This window comes from Oryzias latipes, chromosome 5, assembly GCF_002234675.1.
Source record: "Oryzias latipes chromosome 5, ASM223467v1".
NCBI lineage: Eukaryota > Metazoa > Chordata > Actinopteri > Beloniformes > Adrianichthyidae > Oryzias > Oryzias latipes.
Genome location: NC_019863.2, coordinates 27122553 through 27138542, shown reverse-complemented (window position 1 = coordinate 27138542; position 15990 = coordinate 27122553). Strand labels below are relative to the sequence as shown.

The 15990-nt window shown below is 37.9% G+C and overlaps 1 protein-coding gene across 3 annotated transcripts; it reads right to left on the bottom strand.

The window, feature by feature from the left end:
* Window positions 1-1602: 1602 nt before the first annotated feature.
* On the bottom strand, window positions 1603-15465 carry timeless (timeless circadian regulator). 3 transcript variants are annotated; one of them, XM_011475444.3, is made up of 30 exons: window positions 15370-15465; window positions 14781-14894; window positions 14513-14666; window positions 13045-13159; window positions 12865-12927; window positions 11867-11968; window positions 11615-11770; window positions 11411-11544; window positions 10579-10666; window positions 10320-10496; window positions 10023-10240; window positions 9840-9943; window positions 8661-8830; window positions 8436-8561; window positions 8157-8308; window positions 6431-6528; window positions 6230-6347; window positions 5920-6121; window positions 5693-5832; window positions 5538-5617; window positions 5326-5449; window positions 5157-5239; window positions 4492-4646; window positions 4201-4417; window positions 4000-4068; window positions 3803-3921; window positions 3499-3727; window positions 2725-2776; window positions 2581-2654; window positions 1603-2049 (listed from the first exon to the last, which is right to left on the bottom strand). In XM_011475444.3, exons 2-30 carry the CDS (start codon window positions 14860-14862, stop codon window positions 1916-1918), a joined length of 3735 nt encoding a protein of 1244 aa, XP_011473746.2. In that variant the 5' UTR covers window positions 14863-14894; window positions 15370-15465; the 3' UTR covers window positions 1603-1915. The 3 variants fall into 3 exon arrangements, with proteins under 3 accessions (XP_011473746.2, XP_020559140.2, XP_020559139.2); XM_020703481.2 differs by having other exon boundaries at window positions 2581-2651; XM_020703480.2 differs by having other exon boundaries at window positions 14781-14891; window positions 15370-15414.
* Between the last annotated feature and the right edge of the window lie 525 nt (window positions 15466-15990).

Genomic DNA, 15990 nt, shown 5'->3' with positions numbered 1-15990 from the left:
TATATCTAAATATTAAGGAGTTAGTTTCTAAGTCAATGGGTTACCAGAACTAAAGTTATTCTGTTTCAGCACCAATTCATGTCAATAATTCTTTAAACACAGAAACAAGCATCAATATTTACAATGTGATTCTGCTTGGGTTTGGGGAAGATTTGAACTTTCCAGGCGTAACAAAAGAAATTTTATTTTAATAAATTAAGGTTTTACTTTTTTGGAGAGAGTAATTAATTTATCTGTATAAAACAATGGGAGTTACATTCTGAACACTCAAACTTCCAATTTTAAGAGCCAAGAATGAGTAAGCAGTAGTGTTTGCATGGAAACCTCCTTTTCAGAGGCGGTGAGCATCATAGTTCTGCTTTGCTTTAATCTAGTTGTGTTTATGACCCAAAAGGATTTAATCAATGTTTTTTGTGAAACTTGTATATGTAAAACACAAATAACTTTATCTTTAGTCCTGGTTTAACTAAATTGAATCCCAGTTTTTATTTGTGTTGCAACACCAATATGCTCTCTAACTAGGTGAGTAATGATGGGGGGAAAATGGGAAACAGGATCAACTGGAAAATTTAGTGAGAATTCACCTAAAGTATCGGGAAATGACGGAAATTACTGGGCCCAACCTTTGCATCTGATCTAAAAATAAATAAATAAACAAAAATTTCCCCTTTGGAAAGAATAAAGCATTCAGTTATCTGGTGTTTGTAGATATTTAACCTCTCAAGAACAATAGTGTTTCTCTGCTGACTCAAGCTATGGAACTATGTTAGTTTGAGAACAAGTTCTGATTTCATCATAATAAAAGAAAAGACCGTCTTTTGTTTTCCTAACAGTTCTAATACAGGTATCTACGCGCAAACATGTAATTACAGAAGACACAGCCGTGTCAACAAACTAACCTGATCGTTTTTCAATGGAAAAATCAACATGTTGGGGCCAAATGTATTCATTTTTCTTGGTGTCAGGGTTTATGACTGGTGCTCACATGTAATTAACAAAACCTCCAGACTTGCTCTTCAAAAAAGAAAAAGCAAGTCACTTTTGTTTATTATCCAGCTGTCTCATAAAGATTTGGCTTAAATTTGTTCATAAAACCTGTGTTTTTGACTGGAAGTCCATCAGCTTCACCTCGTTTTTGCTCTGCTCATCTTAAAGCAAAGTTTGTGGATTGTCAGGTCCCCTTTATGGCCACGTGGGATGGGGGCAAGCACAGATGCTGCAACAGGAAATTACTAATGTGGTCCAGATGTGAGGACAGCAGCTTCCAAAACAGATCACAAAATGTTGACTGCCGAATATGAGCCATGACCCGCAGGTACAAAACATTTGTTTTGCCGTTTCCACTAAACAAAGAAAAAAAAGTTTTTTAGAACTCCTACTTTGATTTTATGTCTCCTTATCGTTTAAGAATAACTGAGTCACTTAAACAAGAAAAACACAAAAATGACTTGTTAAAGAGACGTAGATACAGCAAGAATAAGAACAGTTTTAATCAAAGTTTATATTTTTGTATTTCTGCTGTTCAGGAAAAAAAGGACTATGCCCTCTAGTGTTAAAAGAAATTAGTGCATCAGAGCTTAAAAAAAAAAGAGGAAGATGTTCTCTGCTGTTAACTGATATTTTATTGGTGAGCATACAAATAGGAGATTGAACTTTAGAATGCAACAATAAAAGCACTTTACCTATAGAAAAGTGAGTGTACACCAAATGCAACATTTTCTCAACATTATATTGAAGTGACACGAACAAACAACAATCTGCACAACAGAATAAACTGGTAAGTAAAAATAAAAACATCAAAAGAACTTATTACTTTAGGTTTTTGGTACTAAATGATCCCACTCTGATTCCAGAAAGCTTTGTGCCACAGAAGACATGAGAGATGAGACTCTACGCAGTCCATTAAAGACCATCACTAATCCTCCTCTTCTTCTTCGTCATCTATCAAGACCATTTTCCGCCGTCGTTTAACAGGAGCAGAAATATCCTCCCCGTCTGAATCTGCTCCTGCATCCACGTCCATGTTCACTGTGGTGCTGGAGTCCAGCTCTGGAGAAAATAAGTCATTTTAATTATAAAAAAAAAAAAAAAGAACAATGGTCATAAAAATAATTTAAGCCTAGAATTAAAGACGACATTTTAACATTCAATTTAAATCTTTTCTTTTTGTGTACCACCTGACTGACAAGACTTTGACTGACTTTGAAGGTTTAAACAAAGCAAAAGTTTACATGTATTCAAAAAAACCTACAAGAAGTCACTAATAGAACTTTATAAGGCCAGAAACGATTAGTTAAACAAAAAATGTCACTTAAGCACAGTTGCAATGCAGAATTGTATTGTGAATGTTTTGTATCTATCTGTAAATAGCAACACGCATATTGAATACGCACATCATCATGTTTTGGAAAAAGGGGTGGGAGCAGACAAGATTTTTCTTCAACCCACTCCTTTTCAAGCACACTGTATTATTTCATGTCTTTTAAACCACTGTGTGTTGACTTTTCATTTGTGTTTGAAATAAAACTAAACTGAAAACTGAAACAATGGATACAAATCTGAAGAAAAAGAGCAAAATACCATTTTCCATCTCCTCATCATCTGAAAGTCCCCTTCTGCTTCTTTTAGTCGAGGTCTTCTCCTCCTGGGATCTGCTGCAGACAGTCAGTTGAAGGTTTAAGGAGACTCGAGGGTCTGTGCGGCATTTGGTTTTTAAAATCTCACCTCTTAGTTAAGCTGATTGAGTCTTCATCAGAATTTGCATCTGATGCAGCATCTAAAGGAACAACAGAAAGATTTTATTTAAAAAAAATATATCAAAATTCATTTTTTTTCTATTTCTTTTCTGAGACTCATTGACTACTTCCATTAATTTAATAAATAGAAATTATTAATATTTTATATTCATGTATTTTTGGTGTAAAGCAATTTGTGTCACCGTGTATAAATAAATAAAGATGGATTTGATCTCCATACTGGCTCTACCGGTTTCACAGAATTTGATGCAGAAAAATAAAGATTGGCTCTAAATGCTGGCAGGTGAAACTTCTCTTTGATTAATGTTTGCAGTTTTACAGTTTGCCAGGTGTTCAGGTAAAAGGTTTCTTCCTCCAGAGACCTTTTAACACTTAATAGGAGAAAAAAAGCAGGACCTTTTTAGTCACTCATCTTTTTTTGTCAGTGTTTTCTTTTAGGATCAATTAAAGAGAAATAAATCCCTGCACTTTGCTTTGTGAAGAAAGTATATCTTTAACCTTTTGGGGGGCTTACTGTGCTGACGTAAAGCTCTAAAGAATAACTTACTAAGAAAAGGTTGAAAGTCCAACAAATTCGAAATGAACTGAGTTATTGTCCTTGTGTTTTTATTCTATAAAACTCAATTTTATTGTTAAATTATTCTCTGTTTTTCACAGAACAGGATGAGGATGCTGCGTTCATCAAGAACATAAAAGCTGGTGCTATTTTGCTCTGTAAAGAAGAAGACAGAAGCAGGCACACCTGAGTCCTTGGTGGGGTTTTTTCTCTTCCGTGCGAGCAGCAGAGCCCTCAGAGCCTGAGCTCTCTGCTCTCCTGAGGCGCCTCTCTCATCTCCGGCTCCTTCTGCTGGGCCGTTGGATCCGTCTAGTTCCTCTGAGCTTTCTGCTTTGCCCTCTCCTGGAGTTAAAGCTGCAGCTGCACTCCGGAGCTGAAGTGGACTCATTTTCTCCGAGATCCTCCAGAAGCTCTCCTAGTTATAGAAAAAAAAAACGAATGTGAAAATGACCGAACGGCTAAAACTGCACAAACAGGAGCAGTGACACACTTGTTCATTTGCGGGCGCTCGCATTCCCAGTTTGCCCAGAAGCTTCAAGAAGGTCTTGTTCTCCATCGCTTCTTCGTTTTCCTCGGCCAGCGGGACAAGAGGAACAGGCTGGGACAAGCCTGGGGGGTTAAGCACAAACGCGTCAACCACACACGATGCATCAGAAAAAAGACTGAAGATTCAACAGTGAATGTTACCGTCATCCTCCCGATCGTTTGCTGTTTTATTCAGGCAATTCTGTATCCACATCAAAGGTCCAGACATGCCTTAAAACACAGTTATGGTGAAAGTAAACAACCAAAATGTAGAGATTTGATCTAACATGTGAATTTAATTCATAAAAGTGGAGTATTTCACACTGAAATGAGGAAAACTGCAGATCAGGTTCTGGTTCTCACCTTCCTGCACTAAAGAGTTCACGATGGCACCTACGTCTGCTCTTCCAGCCACTCTGACATGGGAGCTCTGACTCCTTTTTCCAACGTTTTGCGAATTTTCACGCTCCTGCTCTTCATCCTCCTCACTGTCTCCAGATTCATCATCATCCTCCTCATCATCGTAATGTCCGTCCACAGAGTCATCTTGTTTGAGTCCAGATAAGAACTCCTCCTCTGTCTGCAGCAGAACATATTTGACTTTAACTGCTGAAACTTAAATAAATCTGGAACGATTTGTGGTATCAAAAGTACCATTCCGGCTCCAGAGCTCTTCCCCGGAGCTCTGCGTCTTCTCCTCTTGTACAGCTCTCGTCTCTCAGACACCAGGCCCATGCTGAGCAGCTTGTCCACCACACGTGCACGAGAACGCTTGGCTGTCAGTTTCTTCATGATGTTCCCCAGCACATCTGGAGAAAAAGAAAAAGATTGCAGTAAAATAAGAGCAACAGACAACAGTGGGCAACACTAGCAAGACTGTTTTTTGTTTTTTTTAATCTACAGTGCTCCCTGGATTATCCCCAGGGGTTACACTCCATAAACAAACTGAAGGTGAAATGCGTGAAGTAGGACTATAGATGTTTTAAGAATGTAAAAACTCCTCATTACACACTTGACAGACTTTTCTCAGACAGACATGAACCTTTTTCAGACTTTATTCTCTTGTTTAAACTCTCAAAGTTCAAACCTTCAATAAAAAATGACTTCAAAATTATAGAATAAAAACAAAGATCTGATACGATTGAAGATTTATGTGGATTTGGCAAACTGGATGCATTCTATTCAGGAGGAGACACAGCTGTGTGTAAAAATAAAAAAAGCATGCAAAATTGCATTAAAAAATCCACCAAACTGCGAGGCTGTGAAAGGCGAGTCACAATATAAGCAAGTATTCGCAGAGATTATTTGGCCTCTAGTACCTTCAGAGTCTTTGAATTCTTCAAAAAGCATCTGCAGCTCTTCCTCTTGATCCTCTGTCCACAGAACTATTCCAGTACCTTTCCTGTTTTCAAAAACACAGGAAAAGTTGCAGTTAAATGTATTCATAGCCTTTAAACACAATATATGCAAAGTGTATTTTCAATTTACTTCTGTTTCTTCAGCTCTTTAGCGTTGTCCACAAGACCCATGCGCACTAGTTGGGTCACCACCTGCCTCCGGGTGCGGCTGCTGTTGCTCAGTAAAGGCAGCAGGGTCTCCACTATGTCTGGTACTAAAGCACAGTGGACAGGAAAAAAGGAGTTAAAGCCAACAGTGTGCTTGGAACAGGAAACAAGGCAGACAACAAAAGGAAATCCAACCATCGGAATCGCGATGCTCCATGTAGAGCTTGCGCAGCTCCTCTTCCTCCTCCTCGCTCCATGCCGGTTTCTTTCCCTCCCTGACAGATTTAAGGAAACCAAACTGTTATTGATAGATATTTGTTTAAACGTTACGTTCAGATGCCCGCACGCACCCATCTTTGCTGTAGCCTTCGGTCATCTCGCGAACAGCCCCCACATTTTTCCAGAAGAGCAGTTCAACAAAAGCTTTGTTGTTTTGTGCAGCCACGGAAAAGAATCGGTTCACTACGAACTTGGCAAAGGTCACCAATTCCTGTGAAGAAACCAAACGATCAAGTCTAGAGCAGGTTTGACATTGGCAGCAGCAGGGGGGTTCCCCCCCCCCTCCTGCTGATCGTACCTTGTAGGCCTCAGCAGCGGGGTCGCTCAGGATTTTGTTGAAAAGGTGAAAGACGGACAGCTGGAAAAGCAGAGCGTCCATTTTCAGGTCAACCGCCAGGCGATGAAGCATCCGAACAACGCAGTGGTTGGTGTGAGGCGTGTTCTTGGAGTAGGTTCTTAACATGAGGATGTAAGGGCGCACGATGCTGGGGTTAGCAAACCTGCGGAGAAGAAGGAAGAAACTCCTGAAATAACTCTTTCCAACCAGCCCAGAAGCTTTGTTCAACACCAACGGGCAGATGTTTGTCGAAAAAGAACGCAGTCCCCACTTCTTGATAAAATCTTTAAAGTTGAACTCTGTTTCCGAAACTTGGATTGACTCCAGCTCTTCCTCTTCAAACTCAATTCCATCGTCTTCCTCCTCAACCAAAGTCTCAGCGGTTGATCCTGAAAGTCAAGGACAAGTAAAAGATGCAGATTCAGAGAGAAAAATGTTTTTGTGTGTTTAAAAAATATATATATTTACATACTTGGCAGATTGGCATGAAGGATTTCCTTAAGAAGTTCAAGTTCTTCTTCTGGCTCAACATCGGGGGAACCAAACACATTACCGTCAGGCCACACCTCCCTGAGCGTGAAAGGAGAGAGACCTTAAAACCTGGACCTGATGGTTCTGAGAAGCTCCACAGCAAAATGAGCAAAAGTGCAACATCATATGTGGATTTCCTTTAATGTCTGTTCTAAAAAATTAAAGGATCTGTCCTACAACAGAACCGTCAGAGGAAATGCAATAGTAGCGCGCTGTTCTCAGCACAACTGATGACAAACACGGTTTTGAGAAGGAATGCTACGTGCAGCAGAACCAACTTCCCTCAAATCTGCTGAAGGACGGGTTGCAATGAACTTGTAAGCATTTACAGACATGAGGAGAATTAGGAGAATCTGGAATCTTTGTTATTTATACTTTTGTTCCCATCTTGACCTGTTTCTGAGTTGAAGGTCTGACTGTGATGAAAGTGTTAAAGGGCCTATATCATGCAAACTGAACTTTTTTGAGATTTTAAGTGTATCACAATGTTTTCATCTTCCTAACTTGAAGCTGAAGGCCTCTCGTGTTGGACAGATTTTACTGTTACAATAGGGATATTACAATGGTAATTCCTCACAGAAAATAGCCCCAAAGCAGTATTTTGCTTCATTCACGTTATGATGTCACAAAGTGAGGAACCGCCCCTTCCAGGAAGAGTCTGCGCTGGGTTGACATTATGAAATGGGCGTTCTTTAGTGTGCCAGAGGTGACATATGCTCATATATGTAGATATAGTTTACCCTGAGGGGCTAAAGAAAAGCATGACGTAGACCCTTTAAATCTCGATGTGACCTTTCTCTCTAAAGTCCAGAAAGCTTCTTGTGTGTCATGTTCGTTCAAATGGAAGCCCAGGAAAATGCTAAAGATGATTGGCTATAATATTTTTTCAGCCTAAACGTTTGCCCACTGATACAAAATTGTTAGAGGATTGAGTCCCAAACAAATCGATCTAAAGGCAAGGATGACAAAAGTATTTTGATTTGAACCATAAGTTATAAGTTATGTGCAAAAACAGAAAATCTCACAAAGTATTTTTGTTCATTTCTAGTGGGTATACATTAAAACAGTTAGTACTATGACTTGTTCTAAGGCAATAGATATCTGGATAAGTCATTTAATCTCTTTTATTTCAAGGAAAGATCTCTAATGAAACAAGTTTTTTTCATTGCTTCATGTAATATTTTTGCAAAAGTTTGATTTTTGATTGCGAGTGGTCTTGTTTCAGACTTGCTTGATTTGGGAAAACTGGACCTTTTTATTTGATTCATAATATTTACAGGTAATTAAGACAAAATTATTCTAAAATGTGTAACTAGACATATTTTAAGACAATTTTGGTCGGGAAATAAGGATAGTTGGACTGTTGTAGTGCTAAAAATAGGATATATTTAGAGAAACAGTGAATAAATATATATAAATTGAAAGATCAAGACTATTTTTGAAAAAAACAGTTACTTTAAGACATGTTTTTAAGGTTTATGGATAATTTCAAGATGTATCTTTGTCTTAATGGGGCAACTGAGTTTAGGAAATCTTATCAAGACAAATTTTACAAGTTAAGCAGATATCTTCACTTAGAAAAACATGTTGTAATGGATATTTTAACTTCTTTTTATCTTTTGACATGTGTGATATATTAGTGTGGACAACCCTGCAGACTTGCTGACCTGGCAGCTCGCAGCAGCGCCAGAGCTTCTGGTCCCGTGTGAGCCAGAAGGGCATCTTGCACACGGACCATGGCCTCGATTCGCTGCTCCTCGAGGGGAATTTTAGACGTGGCGTCGAAAGGTATGATGCTTCCAGTGAGGGACTCTGACAGCTGCAGGCAGAAGTCACAAAGAGCCACTTCAAATGTTTGTTTTTCCACTGTGAAAGCTTCATCAGCCAACTAATATTTCCCTTTTGCTCCCCCTGGAGGCCGTTTTTATTCTTTTTTTCATACAAACCTGAAACCCCGAAGCCCTCAGCTCTTCCTCCACAATCTTCCAGGTCTCAGCAAGAGCTTCTGGACTCGTTTCTGCAACCGACTGCTTCTTTCTATTGTGAGACTTCTTCCGCTTCACTCGCTTCCTCTGTTAAGTTATAACAACGAGACAGAAGTGATTTAAGGAGAATAATTGTAAAACCAATTTTGGCAGATAATTCACATACAAAATCGCACAACAACTGACCTGCACAACCAAGTTTTTCCGTCCTTTGCAGAATCGCTCCAACATGCGCAGAAAGAGATGTGTGGTCTCTACCAGGTCTTTGAGGTACGTCCCAGGCTGCTTAGTTTCATCGTATTTTCTCAGCAAGGTCAGGAAGATCTCCCTGAACTCCATCATGTAGAAAATGTTACCTGGAAGAAGAATGACAGAATGTATTTACTTTTTTATTTAAATCTAATATTGAATTTCTTGAAACATTTCTTAAAAAATGTTATTTTAAACTTATGCACTGCAAACTATTTAATCTGTGTGAATATTTCAAACCTTGTTATTAGACATCCAAAAAATTTTACCAGGTTTGAACTTGTTTGAACTTCTCTTTGCTCTAAATCTTTCCAAGCTTTCTCAAAATCAGCCTAATTGAGAATTTTTTTGTCTCAAGATCTAGAAATAGGGAAATTATTATTAACATCAGTAAAAATTATTTTTGCCCCATACGCCTAACAAAACTTAATTTAAGACCCCCAAAAAATACTAATTTTAAGAAAGGCTGCATGCCATTTTATGTACATTTCAAGTGTTCTATGTATATTTTAAAGGTAATAATAAGCGCTGTGATTTTGGCTTCAATTTGTAATATTTTTTTTAAGGTTTTATAAAAGTTGACAAGTTAGACTGTAACTATTCAGTAAATAAAAATGTAGGTTTATGATCTAAGAATAAAGTTCCAGTTTTAGATTTATGAGGATTTATGAAGATGGACCAACTTGTACTAACATTGCATACTTATTTTGTTCACATTTTTGTTCTAAAATGAGTCATTTCCACTAATTACACTAGTTTTTTTTGTCACTGTAATCAAAATGAACCTTTAAATAGGTCCATAAAAATGTAAAAAATACAAACCATTCGCTTAGTACAATCAAAAAAGACTTATTTTTGGGCTGCACAACATTACATTTTTAAATAATTTTATCTAACAGCTTTTTTAGCCCATTTGTCCCTCTTTGAATGCTTGTATGGAACTCCTTGTTTTTTTAGATTTTGATGTCTTATAAGATTTTTTTGTTTAATAACAATTTCTCACTGCATGGATGAATAGTTTTACTTTTTCTGAGCTATTTTCCTTTTTAAGATTGGTGTTAATTCTCTGTTTTTAGGTCACATTTTGGAGTGTGCTCATTAATATTAGAAACTAACTTTTTAGAACATTGGAACTCTGCCGGATGCCTTCGTCATGTGAGCGGTCCATCTCGTTGACAGTCAGCAGAAGTTCTTGATATGCCTTTAATGCCAAATGCATCCTAAGGAGAGAAAAGTCACAAAACTGGGAAAAATATGACATCTTTTATTTTAAAGTAAGCTTTTTTCTGGCATTCTCACCTGCGAGACCAGGAAGTGGCCTCCTTGCGGTCCGTTAGCAGCATCTCATAGTAGTTGGTGATGTTGCGTTCAATGAAATGAAAAGCGCGGATGGACATGGTCTCAGAAACCAAGTCAGCGCGGAAGTTGTTGCCGCGGTTGAAAGCCATGAAGAAGCTGAGCGCCCACAGGTAATAGGTCTCATCGTGCTGCTGGCTCTGTTCTCGGATCAGGTTCTCCTGCGGAGGGAATGAAGAAAATTCTAAATCTGCATGATGCGCCCAGCGCAGAGCTCTGGAAAGGATTCTCGAGACCGACCTTGACGAGATACATGAGCCGATTGTAGCAGTTCTCCAAGAAATCCACACAAAACTCACGCAGGAAGAGCCGAACGTTTAAGGCGGAACGGCGTTGCTCCTTACACTCAGAGGCTCTCTGATTTCTCTTGGGAACACGCCTCACTGCTTTGCCTTCGTCATGAGTGTAACTTTTAAACTGCAGAATGAAAAGCCAACACAAGCCTGTCAAACGTTAGTGATCCTAAAGGAAAATTTGCAGCTCAGAGGGGATCACCCACTTTGTGAAGCCTTCTGTGGTAAATAACATCTTTGTCCCCGATCGCCTTGAGGCCCTGGACAACAAAGCAGCCACCGAAGCGCGAGTGTCTGGAAGACACAAAAAATAATGCAAAGTTATTTATGAAATGAATTAAATGGAACAGAGGAAACCCCGTGAAGCCTTAGTCCCAACTGCCCTTGTGGGCGGATACAGGCCGTCTGCGGGGCAAAAATTGGGCAAACTTGGGTCAAGAGTTGTCCTCTGAGGAGACGTTTCCTGCTAATTATTTTCTCCTTATACTTATAATAAAACAATGCTGACTCACTATTTGTGAAACTTTTTGATGTTTCTATTTTTCTTAGAAAACAGACTTTTGCCCTCATAGAAAATCAGTTTAAAATTGATCAAATTATAACTTTATCCTCATAAAATATTGACTTTTACTCATACGTTTATTCTTGTAAAATTGGACATTTTCCTCATAATATTATGACTTTATCCACATAAATGTTTGACTTACTTTGTCATAATATTACGATTTTATTTTTGTCAAGTTACAACTTTTTCCTCATAAATCTACTTTATGTTTGTAAAATTTATTTTCCTTTTTATGGTGGCCCTAATACTCTGTTATGAGAAAGCAACATAATCTTTTCTGAAATAATAAAGAATCATATAATTAACAACATGCTCAATTTTAGACTGCAGAGTGACTGCAATAAAAATGATTATTACCCCAAAGTTTGACTCATGCTCACTTTTTGCTTCTAACTAACAGACGTCTCTATTAAAAGTGCCTTTATTAAACGATTGAGGGTTTATTTGGTCCTCACGTTGGACCATGCCTTTACCTGGTTCCTCTCTGTAACGTCCTCGAACGTTTCTCTGCGTTCTCCTTCTGCCGCAGCGCCTCCAGTTCCTGAAGATCTCTCTGCTTCTCTTCTGCTGAACGGGAATGGCCGGCGCTTACCAGGAGCTCCGCCGTCTGGGAAATAAAGAAAAACATTGAAATGGAGAAAGACGGAACTTACAGCTAGAAGACTCATCTGCCAAACCTGATCTCTGAACATGAGGGATATTATCTCCAACACGTGCATGCTCCACTGCTGCTCGCTCTGGGCCGACGCCAGGAACTTGACCAGGTCATCAAATCCGCTCATGTGAATGGCCCACAGCACCTTGTCATGAATGCTGGCATCATCATCCACCTTCTGCAGAGAGAGGAAGCAGAAGGTAAAGGTTAAAAGAATCTGGTTAAATGAAACATCATAGAAGTTAGTGGAACCTTGTTTTGCTACATAACAAACCTTCTCTTCACACGGGTCTGCAGGTACATGAAGTATATTCCTGACTAAAAGCAAAATCCTCTCAATCAGAAGGTTATCTTCCTCCTGTCTCTGCTCCCAGTCCTGGTGAAAGAAGTAGCAGCAGTTAAACAATAAATAAACACGTCAAAGAAACAAAACGTAACAAAAAACGTAGCAATGAAATGCAATGGGAGACACCTGAGGGTGTCTCTATACCCATTGTACAGAGGGTATAAAAAGGAAGTTGATGTGTGGTTGCCATGGTGCCAGCTTCATGTGAGAAAGCCGGTTAGCTCAGGGAGCAGCGTTAGCGTTAGTTGGCTCGAGCGGAGAGTGTGGTAGGACTGCTTTTATCCTTACCTGTGGATGATGTTTTCAAGCAGTGCTTGATGTTTTATTTTATTTTAAGACAGGATCACGGCAGAGGTAGATCCTGTTTTATCGGGGATTTTACAGACTGGGGTCAGGTATTTTACACTTTAAACAATTAACAATTTAAACAATTTTATCAAATATTTTTAATCTGGTGCCCCTTCTGTTTTTAGTGTTGGAATACTGTGCCCTGCTGTAATGTTCTAGTTCTTTTGGTTTTGTGTTTTGTTTGTCCGCTCCTCACGGGGCTCATTCGGCATGATTGACTAAGTGCAGGAGCGGACTACATCTTTTCTATTCTGTTTGTCATTTCTTTGTTAAAGTCACTTCCCCCAATTTATACTGGACATTATTTTTATAAGTGCTGTATCTGACCGAATGTGCTGTGCATCACAGTTTTCTTGGCTGTTTGAATTTTTTTTATAATTTTTATTTATTTGCATCAATTGTGATTTTCTTTTCTGCACGTTTGCTGTGGTGTCATCCGGATGGTATTGTACTGCAGACAATGATCCTGTGTTAATAAAACTTTGACTTGCTTCACGGCAGTTATCAGTTATTTTATCGGTGCAACAGAAAGTAAATGAAGGGGTTAAAAATTCATCTATTACAAATGAAACACTTACAAGCTGCAGAAAGTTGTACAACGTCTCACTTAAAATCCCAAACACTCTTTCGCTGGCAAATGCCTGAAAAGGAAAAACGACAAAAATGATAATTATTAGCTTAAAGTGAAGTCTAAATGATACAATCCAACTTCTAACAGCAGCTTTGGGGGGACTATTCCATCAACAGTATAGCCAAACCTCTTTATAAGCTTGTAAATGCGAAGTCACTTCCATGAAGTGATGAGTGAAAACTGGATCATCTGGAACTTTTCCAAAACACAACACAGCCGGCTGAGTCAGGTTGACCATGAGCCTGAAATGTGCAAAAAAGAATTTTAACAAACATTTCCTGCAACAACAAATTAAATTACCAGTATAACTAATTAAAATAAATATTCTTTAAAACTGTTTTTGATTTCAGCAAAAGAATATAAAAAAACTAATATTTTCTTCATTTTTTTTAAAGTGCCACAAGACGTGTGTTTATGATAGGGATGTAACAATTAATCAATCGCTAAATCAATTTTTCTTACAATCCAACCAGATCAGTCTGTCAGCGGGAAAGTTATTAACATAAAATTACATTTGGATTGAGAAACTCTAGGTGATGCACTAGAAACAAGTGGACGACACGTGATGACAGCAGAAAATGACCAAACCCTCATTTCAGTCAGACAACTCTTGCAGTAAGAAATATTTATTTGACATTTTTCCACATTCTTTAAGTTGGCATTCACATATTTTCGTTTGGCATAAGGCTCCGTTCAATTCCATAAAACTTCCATAAAATTCCATAAAATTTCCATAAAACTTTCGGGTAACAAAACCCCCTTTACGGAGCCCACAGATGGAAGCCGGGGAGGAGGGTGGGGCGAAGAATGAGCGCTGAAGGTAAGAAAGAATGAACAACTGCGCACCTGGGCTTAAATAGGATGCTGAGCAGGTGAGTTAATTAACTGAACCGCCCTAGGGTATTTACCTGAAAAACACTGCTGCGAGTATCTGCCTGAAATGCGATAAATCGTCATTACAGTCTAATGTGTGCAAATAGGCCATACAGGGTGGTAGAATGTTATAATATTGTTTAGTTCATATTATTCTGATGTGGAAAACAACAGTGGGCTGAACTTTATGAAACTAAAACATTAATGAATTTGCCATTAATTCTTGTTTATTTATTACTTGTTTGTACACATACTGAACCCTAGAGCACCATTGCGGGGGGATTTTCACCCGAGCAAAACTATTTACATGAATTTCAATGTTTTCATTTTGTTACATATACACAGTTGAACATAAAAGAACACCACTCTAACCTATGATTTGTTATTTTTTTATCTATTTTTAATGGCAAGTACTTTTTGTTTGGTATATTATATCAGGTAACAATTACTCGGCAAAAGTGGCGGTGTAACTTTTAATGGCAAACGTTTTCTAGGGTTCATTTTTGCTTGATTATCCTGCAAGAAATAGAATCTGGAAAATTGCATCTGCAGTGTTCAGTACCCAGGTATTTATCTCGAGTCACACTTTTTAGGTCAGTCAATCGGATCATACAGAATGAACCATTATCGACTATGAATCATTTCGTCAATCACAAAATGTGATATGAATCGAATTGGTATTAAAATGAATCGCTACACCTGTATTTCATTAAGGTTTGTACCTGATGCATGCATCAAATAAGGTTTTGTCTTGTCTAAACTGAACAATAAGAGGGAGGAGGTCATTCTGAAGTATCTGGCTAGCCCCCAACTGCCGCCGGACGTCACGGGAGTCGTCTTCATGTCGCAAATACCGGATCAGATCTTTGACACTCTCTGCACACAAACATATGAAATGTGTTTAAAAATGGCTGACAAAACCAAAAAAATAAAAATAAAAATCCTTTGTTTATAAAGAGGAGAAACTACGTAATCGTGATCAGCACTCACCCAAACAATCGGTTTCCTTGTGATAATTGTCTCCTTCCAGGTAACCAAGCGCACTACAGGTAGCCAAAATTTCACAATTCATCTTGATCAGATCTGATGACCTTCAACCAGCTGCTGCAACACACAGAACCTCGTGTTTAATTGTTTATGAAAACCAACCTAAAAAACAAAAAAAGGTCACATTGATTTTATACATTTATATTAAATATTACGTGTTATCTTGCATTTAAAACTCTACAAACAACACCATATCTGTCAAGTTCTTCAATATCCAACAACAGTTTATCAGTTTTCAAACGAAAACGTTAAAATTCTTCATAAAGAAACAACTGTATATGTAGACGCATGTTTTGATTACGATTTTAAACTTTAAAAGTCTGAAAAACTTTAAAAGTTTAATAAAGTAGAAACATTTATCTTAAGTAAGAGTTAGCTTTAACTAAGCTTAAGCAGAATTGACAGCGGAATTAAAACACCGACCAAAAAACTATGAACAGAAAATAATTCAAATAAACTTTTGTATGTCGTTTAGCCATTATCCAAACACCAGAGTTTGACGTTTTCACAGCCTTTTATACATTTTACTTACTGTAAACAATCAAAAAAATGAACATCACAACACGCGCCAAAACACTGAGCGAGAAACGAGAAAGCGGATGTAGATCGTCGTCATTTCCTGTAATAGTTTTCCCTGAGTTTGGTATTTAAGGTTTCATTTTAGAAGGGGAAAGATTGAAAAAAAATTTGTTATAACAAAGCATCCGGTATGTCTCTTTGTGGGACTAATTTAGGAATATTTTTAGTGACCTTTAAAGACTTAAATGGCGTAGGAGTGCTGGATTTTGGTTTTTGCAAAGTCGTAGCTTAATAATTCCTGCAAGTTTCAAAACAGGGCAAAAAAAGAAGAAATTTTTGAAATAAATTAAAAACATTTTAAATTACAGTGGTATGGTAGGAGATTTGCTACCTATAAAGAGAAGTCATTCCACATAAAAATGAGACATATATTATTCCTTTATAAAATGCTCCTTATTCACGATATATTTTAACCTGCAAACATTTGCCTTCCAGTAAAACACCCACAAAATATTCAATAAATGTGTTACATTTATTTTTGAGGAAAACAGAAAAATATGATGAAAACATATATGTTGATTTCCATATATACCATAACTTCAAATACGTTTAAAAACGTGTTTTGACACATTTT